The sequence below is a fragment of the Spea bombifrons genome, chromosome 1 (genome assembly GCF_027358695.1).
Source record: "Spea bombifrons isolate aSpeBom1 chromosome 1, aSpeBom1.2.pri, whole genome shotgun sequence".
NCBI lineage: Eukaryota > Metazoa > Chordata > Amphibia > Anura > Pelobatidae > Spea > Spea bombifrons.
The window spans coordinates 164,729,233-164,752,179 of NC_071087.1; the positions used below are offsets into that span (position 1 = coordinate 164,729,233).

Here is a 22,947-nt window from a genome sequence, read left to right on the forward strand (position 1 = left end):
ATAGAGAGACCCCCACATACCCTGTCACAAATACCAATACCCCAACTGACAGAGAGACCCCCACATACCCCTATCACATATACCAATACCCCAACTCATAGAGAGACCCCCACATACCCCTGTCACATATACCAATACCCCAACTGACAGAGACCCCCACATACCCCCTGTCACATATACCAATACCCCAACTGACAGAGAGACCCCCACATACCCCCTGTCACATATACCAATACCCCAACTGACAGAGACCCCCACATACCCCTGTCACATATACCAATACCCCAACTCATAGAGAGACCCCCACATACCCCTGTCACATATACCAATACCCCAACTGACAGAGACCCCCACATACCCCCTGTCACATATACCAATACCCCAACTGACAGAGAGACCCCCACATACCCCCTGTCACATATACCAATACCCCAACTCATAGAGACCCCCACATACCCTGTCACAAATACCAATACCCCAACTGACAGAGACCCCCACATACCCCTTGTCACATATACCAATACCCCAACTGACAGAGACCCCCACATATCCCCTGTCACATATACCAATACCCCAACTCATAGAGAGACCCCCACATACCCCTGTCACAAATACCAATACCCCAACTGACAGAGAGACCCCCACATACCCCTTGTCACAAATACCAATACCCCAACTGACAGAGAGACCCCCACATACCCTGTCACAAATACCAATACCCCAACTGACAGAGAGACCCCCACATACCCTGTCACAAATACCAATACACCAACTCATAGAGAGACCCCCACATACCCCTGTCACAAATACCAATACCCCAACTGACAGAGACCCCCACATACCCCCTGTCACATATACCAAACACTCATGCTGTATTTTGGGTCTCTGTGTGTGGGGGGGGTCTCTCATGCTCTATTTTGGGGTCTCTTTAGGGGACTCTCTTATGCTGTATTTGGGGTTTCTGTGGGGGGGTCTCTCATGTTGTATTTTGGGGTCTCTCATGCTGTATTTTGGCGTCTCTGTGGGTGTCTCATGCTGCATTTTGGGGGTCTCTGTTGGGTCCCTCGCGCAGTCTTTGCGGCCACTATGCCAAACATCAGGACATAGCCCTGTGAGTGACAGCCCCCTCTGCCAATCCGCTGCGGCGTTGGTCCGCTGCCCCACCCACCCGGCTGGTGATGTCACGCGGCGGCCGGTGCGAGAGCGCATTGTTCGGGATGAGGCTGCGGGGAGGCGGCTCCGGGGGCCCCGGGTACTTCGTGCTGCTGCTGGCCGGGCTGGCGGGTGAGGGCCGGGGGGGGGGTCGGGGATATGTAATGTAGGGGTATGTTTGGGGGCAGTAGGGTGCGGGGGGGGCGGTGTGAAGAGCTGCCTCTCTCCATGGTGCTGAATCCACTTTTCATTGCGTGAGTGGAACGTTCGGGGCAGCTGTGTGTATACAGTGTGAGTGTGTATGTGTATATATATATATATATATATATATATATATATACTGTGTGTGTATACAGTGTTAGTGTAGATCTATATAAATACTATGTGTGTGTATACAGTGTGAGTGTGAGTGTATATATACTGTGTGTATATATACTGTGTGTGTATATATATATATACTGTGTGTGTGTATACAGTGTGAGTGTATATATATATATATATATATATACTGTGTGTGACTATATATATATATATACATATATATATTGTGTGTGTGTGTGTGTATATACTGTGTGAGTGTAGATATATATATATTGTGTGTATATACTGTGTGAGTTTAGATATATATATTGTGTGTGTGTATATACTGTGTGAGTATAGATATATATATTGTGTGTGTGTATATACTGTGTGAGTGTAGATATATATATATTGTGTGTGTGTATATATACTGTGTGAGTGTAGATATATATATTATGTGTGTGTATATACTGTGTGAGTGTAGATATATATATATTGTGTGTATATACTGTGTGAGTTTAGATATATATATTGTGTGTGTGTATATACTGTGTGAGTGTAGATATATATATATATTGTGTGTATATATTGTGTGAGTGTAGATATATATATTATGTGTGTGTATATACTGTGTGAGTGTTGATATATATATATTGTGTGTATATATTGTGTGAGTGTATATATATATATATATTGTGTGTATATACTGTGTGAGTGAGGATATATATATATTGTGTGTATATACTGTGTGAGTGAGGATATATATATATTGTGTGTATATACTGTGTGAGTGTAGATATATATATATTGTGTGTATATACTGTGTGAGTGTAGATATATATATATATTGTGTGTGTGTGTATATATTGTGTGAGTGTAGATATATATACCGTATTGGCTCGGATATAGGCCACACCCGTATATAGGCCGCACCCTAAAAGTTTGGTGCTTTTTTAAAGAAAAAGTTTTTTTTCTTTAAAAAAGCACCAAAAAAAACATGCTGCCACTGTCCTCCCCCCCGAGATATGCTGCCACTGTCCTCCCTCCCCGAGATATGCTACCACTGTCCTCCCTCCCCGAGATATGCTGCCACTGTCCTCCCCCCCGAGATACGCGGCCGCTGTCCTCCCTCCCCGAGATATACTGCCACTGTCCTCCCTCCCCGCGATACGCTGCCACTGTCCTCCCTCCCCGCGATACGCTGCCGCTGTCCTCCCTCCCCGCGATCCGCTGCCCTCCCTCCCCGAGATCCGCTGCCCTCCCTCCCCGAGATCCGCTGCCCTCCCTCCCCGAGATCCGCTGCCGCTGTCCTCCCTCCCCGAGATCCGCTGCCGCTGTCCTCCCTCCCCGCGATACGCTGCCGCTGTCCTCCCTCCCCGCGATACGCTGCCGCTGTCCTCCTCTGCCCCCCCTCCTCGACTTACCGGAGCAGACTCCCGGGTGTCTTCAGGGCCGGCGAGGGACATCTACGCAATACGCGTATGCAACTTCCGGTACCGTTACCGGAAGTTGCATTTGCGTATTGCGTAAATGTCTCCCGCCGGCCCCGCAAGACACCCGGGAGTCTGCTCCGGTAAGTCGGGGGTGGGCAGAGGTAAAACGCTTAGATAACCTCCCGTGCCGGCACCCCCCCCCGTGGGAAGTGCTGGCAGGGGAGGCTGTCTGAGCAGAGAAGGATGCAGGTCCCCTGCACCGCTGCGGGGGATCTGTATCTTAACCCCGCTGCCTGCCCGGCGCCCGGGACTGCATGTCCCGGGCGTCGGGCGCTAGAGCCCGAATATAGGCCGCACCCCCACTTTAAAAACTTAAAGTGGGGGAAAAAAGTGCGGCCTATATTCGAGCCAATACGGTATATATTGTGTGTATATACTGTGTGAGTGAGGATATATATATATTGTGTGTATATACTGTGTGAGTGTAGATATATATATATTGTGTGTGTAAATACTGTGTGAGTATAGATATATATATATATATTGTGTGTATATATTGTGTGAGTGTATATATATATATTGTGTGTATATACTGTGTGAGTGAGGATATATATATATTGTGTGTATATACTGTGTGAGTGAGGATATATATATATTGTGTGTATATACTGTGTGAGTGAGGATATATATATATTGTGTGTGTATATACTGTGTGAGTGTAGATATATATATTATGTGTGTGTATATACTGTGTGAGTGTAGATATATATATATATTGTGTGTATATACTGTGTGAGTGTAGATATATATATATTGTGTGTATATACTGTGTGAGTGAGGATATATATATATTGTGTGTATATACTGTGTGAGTGTAGATATATATATACTGTGTCTGTATACTGTGTGTATATACTGTGTGAGTGTAGATATATATATACTGTGTGTGTATATACTGTGTGAGTGTAGATATATATATATATATTGTGTATATACTGTGTGAGTGTAGATATATATATTGTGTGTGTGTATATACTGTGTGAGTGTAGATATATATATATTGTGTGTGTGTATATACTGTGTGAGTGTAGATATATATATTGTGTGTGTGTATATACTGTGTGAGTGTAGATATATATATTGTGTGTGTGTATATACTGTGTAAGTGTAGATATATATATTGTGTGTGTGTATATACTGTGTGAGTGTAGATATATATATTGTGTGTGTGTATATACTGTGTGAGTGTAGATATATATATATTGTGTGTATATACTGTGTGAGTGTAGATATATATATATATATATTGTGTGTGTATATACTGTGTGAGTGTAGATATATATATATTGTGTGTGTATATACTGTGTGAGTGTAGATATATATATTGTGTGTGTGTATATACTGTGTGAGTGTAGATATATATATATTGTGTGTATATACTGTGTGAGTGAGGATATATATATATTGTGTGTATATACTGTGTGAGTGTAGATATATATATATTGTGTGTATATATACTGTGTGAGTGTAGATATATATATATTGTGTGTGTATATACTGTGTGAGTGTAGATATATATATATTGTGTGTGTGTATATACTGTGTGAGTGTAGATATATATATATATATATTGTGTGTGTGTATATACTGTGTGAGTGTAGATATATATATATATTGTGTGTGTGTTTATACTGTGTGAGTGTTGATATATATATATTGTGTGTATGTATATATACTGTGTGAGTGTTGATATATATATATTGTGTGTATATACTGTGTGAGTGTTGATATATATATATTGTGTGTATATACTGTGTGAGTGTAGATATATATATATTGTGTGTATATACTGTGTGAGTGTAGATATATATCTATATTGTGTGTATGTATATATACTGTGTGAGTGTTGATATATATATATTGTGTGTATATACTGTGTGAGTGTATATATATATATATACTGTGTCTGTATACTGTGTGTATATACTGTGTGAGTGTATATATATATATATATACTGTGTCTGTATATTGTGTATATATACTGTGTGAGTGAGGATATATATATATTGTGTGTATATACTGTGTGAGTGAGGATATATATATATTGTGTGTATATACTGTGTGAGTGTAGATATATATATATTGTGTGTATATACTGTGTGAGTGTAGATATATATATATATTGTGTGTGTGTGTATATATTGTGTGAGTGTAGATATATATATATATATATTGTGTGTATATACTGTGTGAGTGAGGATATATATATATTGTGTGTGTGTATATACTGTGTGAGTGTAGATATATATATATATTGTGTGTGTGTATATACTGTGTGAGTGTAGATATATATATATTGTGTGTGTGTATATACTGTGTGAGTGTAGATATATATATATATTGTGTGTGTGTATATACTGTGTGAGTGTAGATATATATATATATATTGTGTATATACTGTGTGAGTGTAGATATATATATTGTGTGTGTGTATATACTGTGTGAGTGTAGATATATATATATTGTGTGTGTGTATATACTGTGTGAGTGTAGATATATATATTGTGTGTGTGTATATACTGTGTGAGTGTAGATATATATATATTGTGTGTGTGTATATACTGTGTGAGTTTAGATATATATATTGTGTGTGTGTATATACTGTGTGAGTGTAGATATATATATTGTGTGTGTGTATATACTGTGTGAGTGTAGATATATATATTGTGTGTGTGTATATACTGTGTGAGTGAGGATATATATATATTGTGTGTGTGTATATACTGTGTGAGTGTAGATATATATATTGTGTGTGTGTATATACTGTGTGAGTGTAGATATATATATTGTGTGTGTGTATATACTGTGTGAGTGTAGATATATATATTGTGTGTATATACTGTGTGAGTGTAGATATATATATATTGTGTGTATATACTGTGTGAGTGTAGATATATATATATTGTGTGTGTATATACTGTGTGAGTGAGGATATATATATATTGTGTGTATATACTGTGTGAGTGTAGATATATATATATTGTGTGTATATACTGTGTGAGTGTAGATATATATATATTGTGTGTGTGTATATACTGTGTGAGTGTAGATATATATATTGTGTGTGTGTATATACTGTGTGAGTGTAGATATATATATATATTGTGTGTGTGTATATACTGTGTGAGTATAGATATATATATATTGTGTGTGTATATACTGTGTGAGTGTAGATATATATATATATTGTGTGTGTATATACTGTGTGAGTGTATATATATATATATATTGTGTGTATATACTGTGTGAGTGTAGATATATATCTATATTGTGTGTATGTATATATACTGTGTGAGTGTAGATATATATATTGTGTGTGTATATATACTGTGTGAGTGTTGATATATATATATTGTGTGTATATACTGTGTGAGTGTATATATATATATACTGTGTCTGTATACTGTGTGTATATACTGTGTGAGTGTATATATATATATATATACTGTGTCTGTATACTGTGTGTATATACTGTGTGAGTGTAGATATATATATATATACTGTGTCTGTATACTGTGTGTATATACTGTGTGAGTGTATATATATATATACTGTGTCTGTATATTGTGTGTATATACTGTGTGAGTGTAGATATATATATATATTGTGTGTATATATTGTGTGAGTGTATATATATATATATATTGTGTGTATATACTGTGTGAGTGAGGATATATATATATTGTGTGTATATACTGTGTGAGTGAGGATATATATATATTGTGTGTATATACTGTGTGAGTGTAGATATATATATTATGTGTGTGTATATACTGTGTGAGTGTAGATATATATATATTGTGTGTATATACTGTGTGAGTGTAGATATATATATATATTGTGTGTGTGTGTATATATTGTGTGAGTGTAGATATATATATATATTGTGTGTATATATTGTGTGAGTGTAGATATATATATATTGTGTGTGTATATACTGTGTGAGTATAGATATATATATATTGTGTGTATATACTGTGTGAGTGTAGATATATATATATTGTGTGTGTATATACTGTGTGAGTATAGATATATATATATTGTGTGTGTGTATATACTGTGTGAGTGAGGATATATATATATTGTGTGTATATACTGTGTGAGTGTAGATATATATATATTGTGTGTGTAAATACTGTGTGAGTATAGATATATATATATTGTGTGTATATACTGTGTGAGTGAGGATATATATATATTGTGTGTATATACTGTGTGAGTGAGGATATATATATATTGTGTGTATATACTGTGTGAGTGAGGATATATATATATTGTGTGTATATACTGTGTGAGTGAGGATATATATATATTGTGTGTATATACTGTGTGAGTGAGGATATATATATATTGTGTGTATATACTGTGTGAGTGAGGATATATATATATTGTGTGTGTATATACTGTGTGAGTGTAGATATATATATTATGTGTGTGTATATATTGTGTGAGTGTAGATATATATATATTGTGTGTATATACTGTGTGAGTGTAGATATATATATATTGTGTGTATATACTGTGTGAGTGTAGATATATATATATTGTGTGTATATACTGTGTGAGTATAGATATATATATATTGTGTGTGTATATACTGTGTGAGTATAGATATATATATATTGTGTGTGTATATACTGTGTGAGTGTAGATATATATATATTGTGTGTGTGTATATATACTGTGTGAGTGTAGATATATATATATATTGTGTGTGTGTATATACTGTGTGAGTGTAGATATATATATATTGTGTGTGTATATACTGTGTGAGTGTAGATATATATATTGTGTGTGTATATACTGTGTGAGTATAGATATATATATATTGTGTGTGTATATACTGTGTGAGTGTAGATATATATATATTGTGTGTGTATATACTGTGTGAGTATAGATATATATATATTGTGTGTGTATATACTGTGTAAGTGTAGATATATATATTGTGTGTGTGTATATACTGTGTGAGTGTAGATATATATATTGTGTGTGTGTATATACTGTGTGAGTGTAGATATATATATATTGTGTGTATATACTGTGTGAGTGTAGATATATATATACTGTGTCTGTATACTGTGTGTATATACTGTGTGAGTGTAGATATATATATACTGTGTGTGTATATACTGTGTGAGTGTAGATATATATATATATTGTGTGTGTGTATATACTGTGTGAGTGTAGATATATATATATATTGTGTGTATATACTGTGTGAGTTTAGATATATATATTGTGTGTGTGTATATACTGTGTGAGTGTAGATATATATATATTGTGTGTGTGTATATACTGTGTGAGTGTAGATATATATATTGTGTGTGTGTATATACTGTGTGAGTGTAGATATATATATTGTGTGTGTGTATATACTGTGTGAGTGTAGATATATATATATTGTGTGTGTGTATATACTGTGTGAGTGTAGATATATATCTATATTGTGTGTGTTTATACTGTGTGAGTGTTGATATATATATATTGTGTGTATGTATATATACTGTGTGAGTGTTGATATATATATATTGTGTGTATATACTGTGTGAGTGTTGATATATATATATTGTGTGTGTATATACTGTGTGAGTGTAGATATATATATATATTGTGTGTATATACTGTGTGAGTGTAGATATATATCTATATTGTGTGTATGTATATATACTGTGTGAGTGTTGATATATATATATTGTGTGTATATACTGTGTGAGTGTTGATATATATATATTGTGTGTATATACTGTGTGAGTGTAGATATATATCTATATTGTGTGTATGTATATATACTGTGTGAGTGTTGATATATATATATTGTGTGTATATACTGTGTGAGTGTAGATATATATCTATATTGTGTGTATGTATATATACTGTGTGAGTGTTGATATATATATATTGTGTGTATATACTGTGTGAGTGAGGATATATATATATTGTGTATATATACTGTGTGAGTGAGGATATATATATATTGTGTGTATATACTGTGTGAGTGTAGATATATATATTGTGTGTGTGTATATACTGTGTGAGTGTAGATATATATATATTGTGTGTGTGTGTGTATATATACTGTGTGAGTGTAGATATATATATATTGTGTGTGTGTATATACTGTGTGAGTGTAGATATATATATATATATATTGTGTGTGTGTTTATACTGTGTGAGTGTAGATATATATCTATATTGTGTGTATGTATATATACTGTGTGAGTGTTGATATATATTTATTGTGTGTGTATATACTGTGTGAGTGTAGATATATATATATATTGTGTGTATATACTGTGTGAGTGTTGATATATATATATTGTGTGTGTATATACTGTGTGAGTATAGATATATATATATTGTGTGTGTGTATATACTGTGTGAGTTTAGATATATATATTGTGTGTGTGTATATACTGTGTGAGTGTAGATATATATATATTGTGTGTGTGTATATACTGTGTGAGTGTAGATATATATATTGTGTGTGTGTATATACTGTGTGAGTGTAGATATATATATATTGTGTGTATATATACTGTGTGAGTGTAGATATATATATATTGTGTGTATATACTGTGTGAGTGTTGATATATATATATTGTGTGTGTATATACTGTGTGAGTGTAGATATATATATATTGTGTGTGTATATACTGTGTGAGTGTAGATATATATATTGTGTGTGTGTATATACTGTGTGAGTGTAGATATATATATTGTGTGTGTGTATATACTGTGTAAGTGTAGATATATATATTGTGTGTGTGTATATACTGTGTGAGTGTAGATATATATATTGTGTGTGTGTATATACTGTGTGAGTGTAGATATATATATATTGTGTGTATATACTGTGTGAGTGTAGATATATATATATTGTGTGTATATACTGTGTGAGTGTAGATATATATATATTGTGTGTATATATTGTGTGAGTGTATATATATATATATATTGTGTGTATATACTGTGTGAGTGTAGATATATATATATTGTGTGTATATACTGTGTGAGTGAGGATATATATATATTGTGTGTATATACTGTGTGAGTGTAGATATATATATACTGTGTGTGTATATACTGTGTGAGTGTAGATATATATATATATTGTGTGTGTGTATATACTGTGTGAGTGTAGATATATATATATATTGTGTGTATATACTGTGTGAGTTTAGATATATATATTGTGTGTGTGTATATACTGTGTGAGTGTAGATATATATATATTGTGTGTGTGTATATACTGTGTGAGTGTAGATATATATATTGTGTGTGTGTATATACTGTGTGAGTGTAGATATATATATTGTGTGTGTGTATATACTGTGTGAGTGTAGATATATATATATTGTGTGTGTGTATATACTGTGTGAGTGTAGATATATATATATACTGTGTGTATATACTGTGTGAGTGTAGATATATATATTGTGTGTGTATATACTGTGTGAGTGTAGATATATATATATATATTGTGTATATACTGTGTGAGTGTTGATATATATATATTGTGTGTGTATATACTGTGTGAGTGTAGATATATATATTGTGTGTGTGTATATACTGTGTGAGTGTAGATATATATATATTGTGTGTGTATATATACTGTGTGAGTGTAGATATATATATATTGTGTGTGTATATACTGTGTGAGTGTAGATATATATATATTGTGTGTGTGTATATACTGTGTGAGTGTAGATATATATCTATATTGTGTGTGTTTATACTGTGTGAGTGTTGATATATATATATTGTGTGTATGTATATATACTGTGTGAGTGTTGATATATATATATTGTGTGTATATACTGTGTGAGTGTTGATATATATATATTGTGTGTATATACTGTGTGAGTGTAGATATATATCTATATTGTGTGTATGTATATATACTGTGTGAGTGTTGATATATATATATTGTGTGTATATACTGTGTGAGTGTTGATATATATATATTGTGTGTATATACTGTGTGAGTGTAGATATATATCTATATTGTGTGTATGTATATATACTGTGTGAGTGTTGATATATATATATTGTGTGTATATACTGTGTGAGTGTAGATATATATCTATATTGTGTGTATGTATATATACTGTGTGAGTGTTGATATATATATATTGTGTGTATATACTGTGTGAGTGTAGATATATATATATTGTGTGTGTGTGTGTATATATACTGTGTGAGTGTAGATATATATATTGTGTGTGTGTATATATACTGTGTGAGTGTAGATATATATATATTGTGTGTGTGTATATACTGTGTGAGTGTAGATATATATCTATATTGTGTGTATGTATATATACTGTGTGAGTGTTGATATATATATATTGTGTGTGTATATACTGTGTGAGTGTAGATATATATATATTGTGTGTGTATATACTGTGTGAGTATAGATATATATATATTGTGTGTGTATATACTGTGTGAGTGTAGATATATATATATTGTGTGTGTATATATACTGTGTGAGTGTAGATATATATATATTGTGTGTGTGTATATACTGTGTGAGTATAGATATATATATATATTGTGTGTGTATATACTGTGTGAGTGTAGATATATATATATTGTGTGTGTATATACTGTGTGAGTGTAGATATATATATATTGTGTGTGTGTATATACTGTGTGAGTATAGATATATATATATTGTGTGTATATACTGTGTGAGTGTTGATATATATATATTGTGTGTGTATATACTGTGTGAGTGTAGATATATATATATTGTGTGTGTATATACTGTGTGAGTATAGATATATATATATTGTGTGTGTATATACTGTGTGAGTGTAGATATATATATATTGTGTGTGTATATATACTGTGTGAGTGTAGATATATATATATTGTGTGTGTGTATATACTGTGTGAGTATAGATATATATATATATTGTGTGTGTATATACTGTGTGAGTGTAGATATATATATATTGTGTGTGTATATACTGTGTGAGTGTAGATATATATATATTGTGTGTGTGTATATACTGTGTGAGTATAGATATATATATATTGTGTGTATATACTGTGTGAGTGTTGATATATATATATTGTGTGTGTATATACTGTGTGAGTGTAGATATATATATATTGTGTGTGTATATACTGTGTGAGTATAGATATATATATATTGTGTGTGTATATACTGTGTGAGTGTAGATATATATATATTGTGTGTGTATATATACTGTGTGAGTGTAGATATATATATATTGTGTGTGTATATACTGTGTGAGTGTAGATATATATATATACTGTGTGTGTATATACTGTGTGAGTGTATATATATATATACTGTGTCTGTATACTGTGTGTATATACTGTGTGAGTGTAGATATATATATATTGTGTGTGTATATACTGTGTGAGTGTAGATATATATATTGTGTGTGTGTGTATATACTGTGTGAGTGTAGATATATATATATTGTGTGTGTGTATATATACTGTGTGAGTGTAGATATATATATATTGTGTGTGTGTATATACTGTGTGAGTGTAGATATATATATATTGTGTGTGTATATACTGTGTGAGTGTAGATATATATATATTGTGTGTGTATATACTGTGTGAGTGTAGATATATATATATTGTGTGTGTATATACTGTGTGAGTGTAGATATATATATATTGTGTGTGTATATACTGTGTGAGTGTAGATATATATATATTGTGTGTATATACTGTGTGAGTGTAGATATATATATATTGTGTGTATATACCGTGTGAGTGTAGATATATATATATTGTGTGTGTATATACTGTGTGAGTGTAGATATATATATATTGTGTGTGTATATACTGTGTGAGTATAGATATATATATATTGTGTGTGTATATACTGTGTGAGTGTAGATATATATATACTGTGTGTGTATATACTGTGTGAGTGTATATATATATATATATTGTGTGTATATACTGTGTGAGTATATATATATATATATATATATATATATATACTGTGTCTGTATACTGTGTGTATATACTGCGTGAGTGTAGATATATATATTGTGTGTGTGTATATACTGTGTAAGTGTAGATATATATCTATTGTGTGTGTGTATATATACTGTGTGAGTGTAGATATATATATACTGTGTCTGTATACTGTGTGTATATACTGTGTGAGTGTAGATATATATATATATATATATATTGTGTGTATATACTGTGTGAGTGTAGATATATATATACTGTGTCTGTATACTGTGTGTATATACTGTGTGAGTGTAGATATATATATATTGTGTGTATATACTGTGTGAGTGAGGATATATATATATTGTGTGTGTGTATATATACTGTGTGAGTATAGATATATATATATTGTGTGTGTATATACTGTGTGAGTGTAGATATATATATATATTGTGTGTGTATATACTGTGTGAGTATAGATATATATATATATTGTGTGTGTATATACTGTGTGAGTGTAGATATATATATATTGTGTGTATATATACTGTGTGAGTATAGATATATATATTGTGTGTGTATATACTGTGTGAGTGTAGATATATATATATATATATTGTGTATATACTGTGTGAGTGTAGATATATATATATTGTGTGTGTATATACTGTGTGAGTGTAGATATATATATTGTGTGTGTATATACTGTGTGAGTATAGATATATATATATTGTGTGTGTATATACTGTGTGAGTGTAGACATATATATATATTGTGTGTATATACTGTGTGAGTGTATATATATATATACTGTGTCTGTATACTGTGTGTATATACTGTGTGAGTGTATATATATATATACTGTGTCTGTATACTGTGTGTATATACTGTGTGAGTGTATATATATATATACTGTGTCTGTATACTGTGTGTATATACTGTGTGAGTGTATATATATATATACTGTGTCTGTATACTGTGTGTATATACTGTGTGAGTGTATATATATATATACTGTGTCTGTATACTGTGTGTATATACTGTGTGAGTGTATATATATATATACTGTGTCTGTATACTGTGTGTATATACTGTGTGAGTGTAGATATATATATATATTGTGTGTATATATACTGTGTGAGTATAGATATATATACTGTGTGTGTATATACTGTGTGAGTGTAGATATATATATATTGTGTGTGTATATACCGTGTGAGTGTAGATATATATATATACTGTGTGTGTATATACTGTGTGAGACTCAGTGTAGGGTAAACCAAACAAAGACTGATTTATTTCTCACGCACAGCGCTGGATATATCCAGCAAAACACACAATATATATATTACACCCTGCTGCTGATATATATATATATATATTACACCCTGCTGTAGATATATGTATATATATATATATATTACACCCTGCTGTCAATATATCTAAATATTAGCCCCTGTTGCCAATATATTTCATATTGAATAAATTGGACCCTACGCCAACATTTCCTTGGGCCACGCTCCACGCTCCCTAGCATGCAATCACTCCCTCTGCTCCTGCAACAACAAAATAGGTATAGATCAAATAAACAACACATAAAACAGCATTGCAGGTATTGATCAACTGAATAAGACGTACAAACCCTGTATTTGCAGGTATATATAAATAATGTATGGAAACATAGCATAGCAGGTATTAACAGAATAACACAAAAACCCAGCTTTGCAGGTATAGATCAACTGCTGTTCACATAACAACTCAGCATTAAATGTATAGATAAAACCCCTAAATTACAGGCATAGATCACAGGCTACACACCCCAAAGCCAGCCCTGGCATCCACACTGCCCACATAGATCCTGACCATCACCCAGATAACACACATAGGACTTGCCATCTTTGTCCCCAAACAGCCCGTCCTATGCCATCTTTGTCCCATAAACACCCTGCCTGTGCCATCTCTATCCCAAAAGCTCAAACCCCCTGCTTTTGCCATCTTTGCCTTTCCACAGATCAATTATACATATATGACACACACAAACACTTTTACAGTCACTCACCAATTCACACTTATCATTCATTCACATAATAATTTATTCTCTCACTCATTCACACAAATCATTTACACATATTCATTAATGCATTCTCACAAATTACTTCTCTCCCTCATTCAGACAATTCATCCACACATTAATTCATTCTCTCACTCATTCTCACTCTTTGTTTATTTCAATATTCCCACTACCCTCTTTCTTACTATCTACCCCTCTTCCCCTATTTCTCACTATCTACCCCTCTCCCCCCTTTTCTCACTATCTACCCCCTCTCCCCCCTTTTCTCACTATCTACCCCCTCTCCCCCCTTTTCTCACTATTTACCCCTCTCTCCCTTTTCTCACTATCTGCCCCCTTTTCTCACTATCTACCCCAATATCCACAGTCCTCATGCCTCTAATATTTAGGGAATTTGGTAAATCCTGTACATGGGGGAAAATCAGCAGAAACTGCTCCCCCTGTACCCCCACACAGAAGTCAGGGCCCATAGCCGTAGGGAGGAGGCTGGCAGTCAGGCCTCTCCAGGGGCCCCAGTGATGGAGGGGTCCGTCACAGTTGATGCCTGTGGTTGATGCGCGGCTCTGCGTGTGGTTGATGTGTGTGGTTGTTGTGTGGCTCTGCGTGTGGTTGATGCATGTGGTGGATGCGTGGCGTTGTTGCGTGGCCTGCGTCACGTGTCCCTCTCCTCTCTCTGCAGACGGGCTTTTTGTCACTGATTACTTCACTCGGACTCCCCGGAAGCTGAACCCTTTCCGTTCCGTGGGCAGCGTGGAACTCTTTCACTTCCACGTCCCGGAGGACACGGTCATCGCTGTGTGGAACCTGATCACCTTCAAGGAGCAAGGGGGCACCTTTGGGGATAACTGCCCCGACCGCAGCGTCACGGTGTAAGTGCCACACGGGTGGAAGTGGTGGGGGGGCGTGGTGTTAGCATGTGGATGCGTGGATCAGGCTGGTTTTGGGTTTAATCTTCCTGCCCCGCAGGTATTTCCGAGCCGGAGCGCCCCCTGTCATCAACCCTCTAGGTGCTCACTTTCCACGAGACACGGCCGTCCCCGGGTCATTTACACTCACACTTACGTGGACTTTACCAAACAGAACCACCGGCATCTTCAACATCACCAGCCCTCTCCCCGGGGACTGGTTCTTGGCGGCTCATCTCCCAAAGGACAAGGGGAAGATAACCATCAAGGTAAGTGTCAGCGCGCGTGGCGGGGAGGGCGCGGGGAGCAGTCGTGGGGGGGCACACGTGGCAGGGAGCGAACGTGGCGGGGAGGGTGTGCGTTAGCCGTGATTCTCCCTTGCTGTCTCTGAGTAACTTCTGCCCGTCTCTCTGTCTCTCCCCGCTGTCTTGCTGCCTCTCCTGCTCCATTGGTGTCTCTAATGTAACTTCCGCTCCCGTCTCTCCCCGCTCCCTTGCTGTCTCCCCTTGCTGCCTCTCCCCGCTCCCTTGCTGCCTCTCCCCGCTCCCTTGCTGTCTCTCCCCGCTCCCGTCTCTCCCCGCTCCCTTGGTGCCTCTCAGTAACTTCCGCCTGTCTCTGTCTCTCAGGGGTTACACGATGAATGCCAGTACTTGTTCCAGCCCCAGCTCATTGTCCAGAGGGCCGTCGGTGTGCCGGTGCTGTACCCGGGACACGTCACGGAGCAGATGCTGCCGGCTTACAATCGCTCTGCCCTGTACAAGTGAGTGAGGCTCTGCGGCTCTCTTGGCCGGGGTCGGGGGTAGTTTTCCGTGGGGTCGCGCGTGGACTTTCTGTCAGTAGCGTGGGGGGGTGGGATTGGGGTAAGACGCAGGGCAGATCTGAAGTGAGATCTTCCCTGTCTCATGAGAGACTGCTTGGCTGTCTCAGCGGTGGGGAGGACGTTTCCAACCCACGGAGTTCATTCCCCGCGTTCTCAGGAACCACGTGTTTTGCCAGCAGCTTTTTCCTCCCCTTTCCGCTGCTTCTGCCCCGCAGGGTATTTATTCCCCAGTTCACCTCGGGGTTGGCCGTTCGCCTCCTGGGATGCCGCGCCGGGCTGCGCATGTCTGATGGCTGCCCCCTGCTCCTGAGACTCCGTGCCAAGGCCCCCCCTCTGCACAACTCGTCCAGCCAGGACTGCCCCTCCCCCGCGGGGTGCCAGCTGCTCCTGCCCCTGCCCCTGTGGCAGCACTGGTACTACGTGCTGGTGGAGAGAACGGGCTCCGCGGGCTCCGCCATCTACTTCCAACTCACCGCCCAGCTGCAAGGTACGCGCTGGGGCTCGGGGGCTGCATGCATGTTGGGTGCCGTGTGCCCCGTGTGTGTTCCCTGTGTGCGTGCCCCGCGTGCCCCCCTCCGCGTGACGCTCTAATCTGTGTCATCTGTTGCCCTGCAGACTGTTCCCGTCCTGGCCTGTCTCGGGCTTCTAACAGCCCCAACTCTGCTCTGAACATGCCTCAGTCGTTCGGAGCGGCGGGTGGTCTGGCTTCGTTAGAGGGTCTTCCCTCCCCGGGCGTCTCTCTGCTAACGGGTAACGTGTCCTGGGCGGACAGCACCATCCTCCTGCCGTCCTGCTGGCCGATCCGACCCACCCTGAGGAACGAGCTGGACACGTTCTCCGTCCACTTCTACATATTCTTCGGCCCCAACGTGTCCGTTCCCCCCGAGCGGCCGGCCGTGTTCAGCATCAACCTCCTGCCCGTGCTGGACAGCGGGGGCGTCCTGAACCTGGAGATCAGGCTGAACAGCGTGAGTGACGGCGCGGGGCATGATGCGTGACCACGCCGGGGCATGATGCGCGACCACGGGGGGGCATGATGCGCGACCACAGCGGGGCATGATGTGTGACATTCCGGGGACATGCTTGCAGACACGCTACACATGTGAATGTCCGTGCTCTAGGTGTGAGGTCACCCTGTTACGTGTTAGAGCATGCGTGTGCATGCAATCTGAGGCCGCAGGGTCTCCATCACCTTCTGTCTCATTCCCCCTCACCCTCCCAATAGATTGTAAGCTCTCGGGTACAGCCTCCCCTCCCCGTTATTCTGATTGTGGCTTTTAATGTTAATCTTCACTCTGTGGTAACAGCGCCACGGTATCTGCAGACGCTATGTGAGTGGAGGTAATGCTTGGATCGCGCCGTGTCCTCACCCCTCCATGTCTGTGTTCAGTCCTCTGCCCAGGGGGAGAACCTCACGGTGTTCGGATGCCTGAATCACGGGGTCCCTCTGCTGTCCGGAGACAACACCTCCGTCACCTGCATGACAGGTCAGTGGCTCCGTGTCCCCGGGGGGTCGGTGGCCGTTTTGTGTATTTTGGAGCGAGCGATGCGTTACCCGCCGCGTCATGATCGGTATTGGCTGCTGAGGTGTGGAAGCTTTGCGTGTTGCCCTGGATGGGATGGTGTGTATTGGAGACTTTGCGTGATGATAGGTATCGGCGGGCGTGGCGCTGCGTGTTGCTCTGTATCGGCGGCCGTGGCATTGCGTGTTGCTCTGTATCGGTGGCCGTGGCATTGCGTGTTGCGCTGTATCGGCGGCTGTGGCTTTGCGTGTTGCTCTGTATCGGCAGCCGTGGCATTGCGTGTTGCTCTGTATCGGCGGCCGTGGCACTGCGTGTTGCCCTGTATCGGCGGCCGTGGCATTGCGTGTTGCTCTGTATCGGCGGCCGTGACATTGCGTGGCACTGAGTGCTGATGGCGCCTCCACGTTTCTCACCCTTAGACTCCCTGTCTGGCTTTGCTCTGTCCGTGAACACGTCGGATCCCGTGAGCCGTCTCCGGATTCCGTACCCTCAGACCGGGACGTGGTATCTCAGTCTGCGCTCTCTTTGTACCTCGGAACACGGGTGAGTGCGGGGCCCCGGTGCTCTCTCCCTGAGTCTCTGTTTGGAACGGCCGATGTCTGACTGGTGGGGTCAGAGTGCCGCCCTGTGACAGTTCCTCTGGGGTCAGAGTGCCGCCCTGTGACAGTTCCTCTGGGGTCAGAGTGCCGCCCTGTGACAGTTCCTCTGGGGTCAGAGTGCCGCCCTGTGACAGTTCCTCTGGGGTCAGAGTGCCGCCCTGTGACGGTTCCTCTGGGGTTAGCGTGGCGCTCTGTGACAGTTCCTCTGGGGTCAGAGTGCCTCCCTGTGACAGTTCCCTTGGGGTCAGAGTGCCGCCCTGTGACAGTTCCTCTGGGGTCAGCGTGCTGCCCTGTGACCGCGTGTCATTCTGTGTTTCAGGTGGCGTTCGTGCGGTAACGTCAGTGCTGAGCTGAACCTGCGTACCTACCTGTCTCCGTGTATCAACGAGTGCGGCCCCTACGGACAGTGCAAACTCCTTCGAACCAACAACTACCTGTACGCGGCCTGCGAGTGCAGAGCAGGTAAGGGGGGCCTGCGTGTGCAGAGCAGGTAACGGGGGCCTGCATGTGCAGAGCAGGTAAGGGGGGCCTGCGTGTGAAGCACGGTGTCCCCGGGAAGCGCTTGTGGTCCTGTGCTGTGTCTGGTGGGTAACGTGTCCTCCAGGGGACTGCATGCTACGGCCGGGCCCCGTGGGGCTGTGCGTGGCGGGCCTTGTTTCAGTGTGCTTAGTATATCGCTCTCCTAGGCTGGAGCGGCTGGGGCTGCACGGATAACGCTCAGGCCTTCACGTATGGATTCCAGCTCCTCTCCACGTTGCTCCTGTGCCTCAGCAACCTCATGTTCCTGCCCCCTGTCCTCATCGCCCTGCGCAGCCACTACCTCCTGGAGGCGTCCGTCTACATATTCACCATGTTCTTCTCCACGGTGAGTGTTGTATTCCACCTGTGGTGCGACCGGTAGGTAGAGGACCCTGAGACTGTCTATTCACGGTGGTTTTGTGCATCATCATCGTTTGTGACTCACACAAGCTCACGGCAGGTGGCGGTGGCTCAGCTTGTTGGTGCTCCCTGGGCCCTGTCTCTGAGCATTTCACATCAGCTGCCCCATATGGTGTGAGACTGGCCACCACAACCCACGATTAGACCTTTCTAGTCCAGGACTATCTAAGGAAGGTCTGCAGAACTCTGTCACTGGGTTTGTGTCTCATGCGAGATGCTCTCTGATGGGGGGGGGGTGCCACGTTTGGTTAGGCTGCACCGGAGCAGGATAGACATGCTGGGTTTTTTGGGGTCACGTGAGGGACTGGCTACATTCCCTTTGCTCTCTGTGCAGTTCTATCACGCCTGCGACCAGCCCGGGATTGTGGTCTTCTGTATCATGGAATATGACGTTCTCCAGTTCTGTGACTTCCTGGGCTCCCTCATGTCGGTTTGGGTGACCGTCATCAGCATGGCAAGACTGCAGCCCATCATCAAACAGGTGACCCCCGCAGGCACATTCATGAGAACCGACAAATCCCTTTCCTGTTAGGCACAGCCTAATTTCCTGTTATGTTATATCAACACTGCTCCTACCTGTGGTGTGATATGGATCATGCTCCTTCCTCTCTCCCACTTCCTGTCTCCCACTTCCTTCCTTTTTCTTACTTCCTGTCATGTGATAGAATTGCTGCTCCTTCCTGTCTCTTACTTCCCATCCCGTGATAGGAATGCTGCTCCTTCCTGTCTCCCATTTCCTGTCCTGTGATAGGAATGCTGCTCCTTCCTGTCTCTTACTTCTCGTCCTGTGATAGAAATGCTGCGACTTCCTGTCTCCCACTTCCTTCCTTTCTCTTACTTCCTGTCCTGTGATAGGAATGCTGTTCCTTCCTGTCTCTTACTTCCTGCCCTGTGTTAGGAATGCTGCTCCTTCCTGTCTCTTACTTCCTGCCCTGTGATAGGAATGCTGCTCCTTCCTGTCTCCCATTTCCTTTCCTATGATAGGAATGCTGCTCCTTCCTGTCTCTTACTTCCTGCCCTGTGATAGGAATGCCGTTGCTTCCTGTCTCTTACTTCCTGCCCTGTGATAGGAGTGCTGCTCTTTCTTGTCTCTTACTTCCTGCCCTGTGATAGGAATGCTGCTCCTTCCTGTCAGATAATCAGTCGGGAATTAATCTGGTTTCCTTGCTCTAACAGGTGCTGTATTTGCTGGGGGCGATGCTTCTCTCTATGGCTCTGCAGCTTGATCGCCACGGCTTGTGGAACCTCCTGGGGCCCAGCCTGTTCGCTGTGGGCATTATGGCGGTTGCCTGGGTAAGAACAGTGGCACAAATAACGTATTCCGCCCTGAACCCCGGGTCCGTAAGCCGGGATGTACCCCGTGTCCACGTTAACGTGTATATTTGTATTCAGTGCTAGCGCTCGGCGTTCGGAATCTGTAATTTTGGGATATTGTTGGCTTTAATTTTTTTACTCTCCTCTTGCTATAATGGTGCCACGGTGGGTGGGGGGGCATCTATGGTAGGATCATGCTTGGTGGGGCATTAGGTAGAGAGAGTAACACGTTGGAGCATGTTGGGTCCTAGAACGGAAGACTCACCTAGACCACTATTACCCCAGGAGAAATGTACCCCTGCACGGGTCTGTTACCCAGATTAATGTCACCCAAATCTTTTGCTCTGTTGGCAGACTTTCAGGACCATCCGCAGGCGACACTGTTACCCCCCCACGTGGAAGCGCTGGCTCTTCTACCTCTGCCCGGGGATACTCATCGCCAGCTCCGCCGTGGCCCTCTATGCCTTTGTCGAGACAGAGGAAAACTACTTCTATATCCACAGCATCTGGCACATGCTGATTGCAGGGAGCGTGGGGTTCCTCCTGCCGCCACGTGCCAAGCCCGATGGGAGAGTGGCCCCTCTGGCCCGGAGGAAGGGCTGCGGGTACCACCTGTGCGTGAACGAGCAGGAGGAGCTGGGTCTGGTGGATCCTGGATCTGTCTCCATAAACAGCATCTGCACCAGTTGACACGGAAGCTGAACGCAGGGAGGGACGGACTCCCGTCTGAGGGTCCCGTGGGGGTATCGGGCTTGTGGATGCCCACCTCCAGACTCATTGGGACAGAGAAAAGGGGAAATTCCTGGGATGCATGTGATTGGACAATAGCTGTGGCTGACCGCCGTGGCCCTTTGGATTTAGGGGGATTTCTCCAGGAACGCTTCTTTATTATTATAACGATCGCAGTTACCTCTCAACACCGGAAATACGTGCTTTATTATCTTCTTAATACCGCGAGCGTGGCCCGCGGGAGGGACGGCAGCAGAAAGCTTTCTACCTACAGGCAGAGGGTTGGACCTACAACCGGCAGGCAGGCAGAGAGTTATCCCCACCACCGGCAGACACGAAGAGAGTTATCACTACCACCGGCAGACAGGGAGATGGTTATTCCTACCGCCGGCAGACAGGGAGATGGTTATTCCTACCGCCGGCAGACAGGGAGATGGTTATTCCTACCGCCGGCAGACAGGGAGATGGTTATTCCTACCGCCGGCAGACAGGGAGATGGTTATTCCTACCGCCGGCAGACAGGGAGATGGTTATTCCTACCACCGGCAGACAGGGAGATGGTTATTCCTACCACCGGCAGACAGGGAGATGGTTATTCCTACCACCGGCAGACAGGGAGATGGTTATTCCTACCGCCGGCAGACAGGGAGATGGTTATTCCTACCGCCGGCAGACAGGGAGATGGTTATTCCTACCGCCGGCAGACAGGGAGATGGTTATTCCTACCACCGGCAGACAGGGAGGTGGTTATTCCTAGCGGCGGCAGACAGGGAGATGGTTATGCACACCGCCGGCCGACAGGGAGTAGTTATGCACACCGCCGGCAGACCTACACCACGTGAAAATGACACACAGAGTGTCTCCGGTATATTGACAGCCGGCCGGTGCTCGGTGGTTAATGATTTGGGGCTGAATATTGAATTACTGTTATAAGTGACAGGGCAGTTTTGGGGCAAGTATTGCTTTGGTATAAACTACATCAGGGGTACACTCATTCCTAAGGACTCCAGAGACCCCCAGTATCTGCCTACCGCCAGAGCGGTGGTGCTTCCGTTACCCGGTTCATAGATTTTCAGTATTGGCCAATTTTTCATTGAATGGGGTGAAGGCAGTGACTGTCTCTGTACTGCGACTGTCTCTGTACT

General features: G+C 41.1%; 1 protein-coding gene across 1 annotated transcript; it reads left to right on the top strand.

Annotated features, from left to right (window-relative positions):
- Positions 1–1,197: 1,197 nt before the first annotated feature.
- On the top strand, positions 1,198–22,442 carry TMEM8B (transmembrane protein 8B). The gene is made up of 13 exons (XM_053448875.1): positions 1,198–1,284; positions 15,653–15,842; positions 15,940–16,147; positions 16,505–16,638; positions 16,914–17,185; positions 17,314–17,666; positions 18,089–18,185; positions 18,641–18,764; positions 19,140–19,282; positions 19,507–19,685; positions 20,094–20,240; positions 20,936–21,052; positions 21,428–22,442. The coding sequence occupies exons 1-13, from the start codon at positions 1,218–1,220 to the stop codon at positions 21,761–21,763; spliced, it is 2,367 nt and encodes a 788-aa protein (XP_053304850.1). The 5' UTR covers positions 1,198–1,217; the 3' UTR covers positions 21,764–22,442.
- Positions 22,443–22,947: the final 505 nt, after the last annotated feature.

Coding starts and splice junctions, on each gene's coding strand:
- TMEM8B (XM_053448875.1), top strand. CDS start 1,218: ATGAGGCTGCGGGGAGGCGGCTCCGGGGGCCCCGGGTACTTCGTGCTG. Junction 1,285..15,652: donor GCTGCTGGCCGGGCTGGCGG/GTGAGGGCCGGG, acceptor CTCTCTCTGCAG/ACGGGCTTTTTGTCACTGAT. Junction 18,765..19,139: donor CTTTGTACCTCGGAACACGG/GTGAGTGCGGGG, acceptor TCTGTGTTTCAG/GTGGCGTTCGTGCGGTAACG.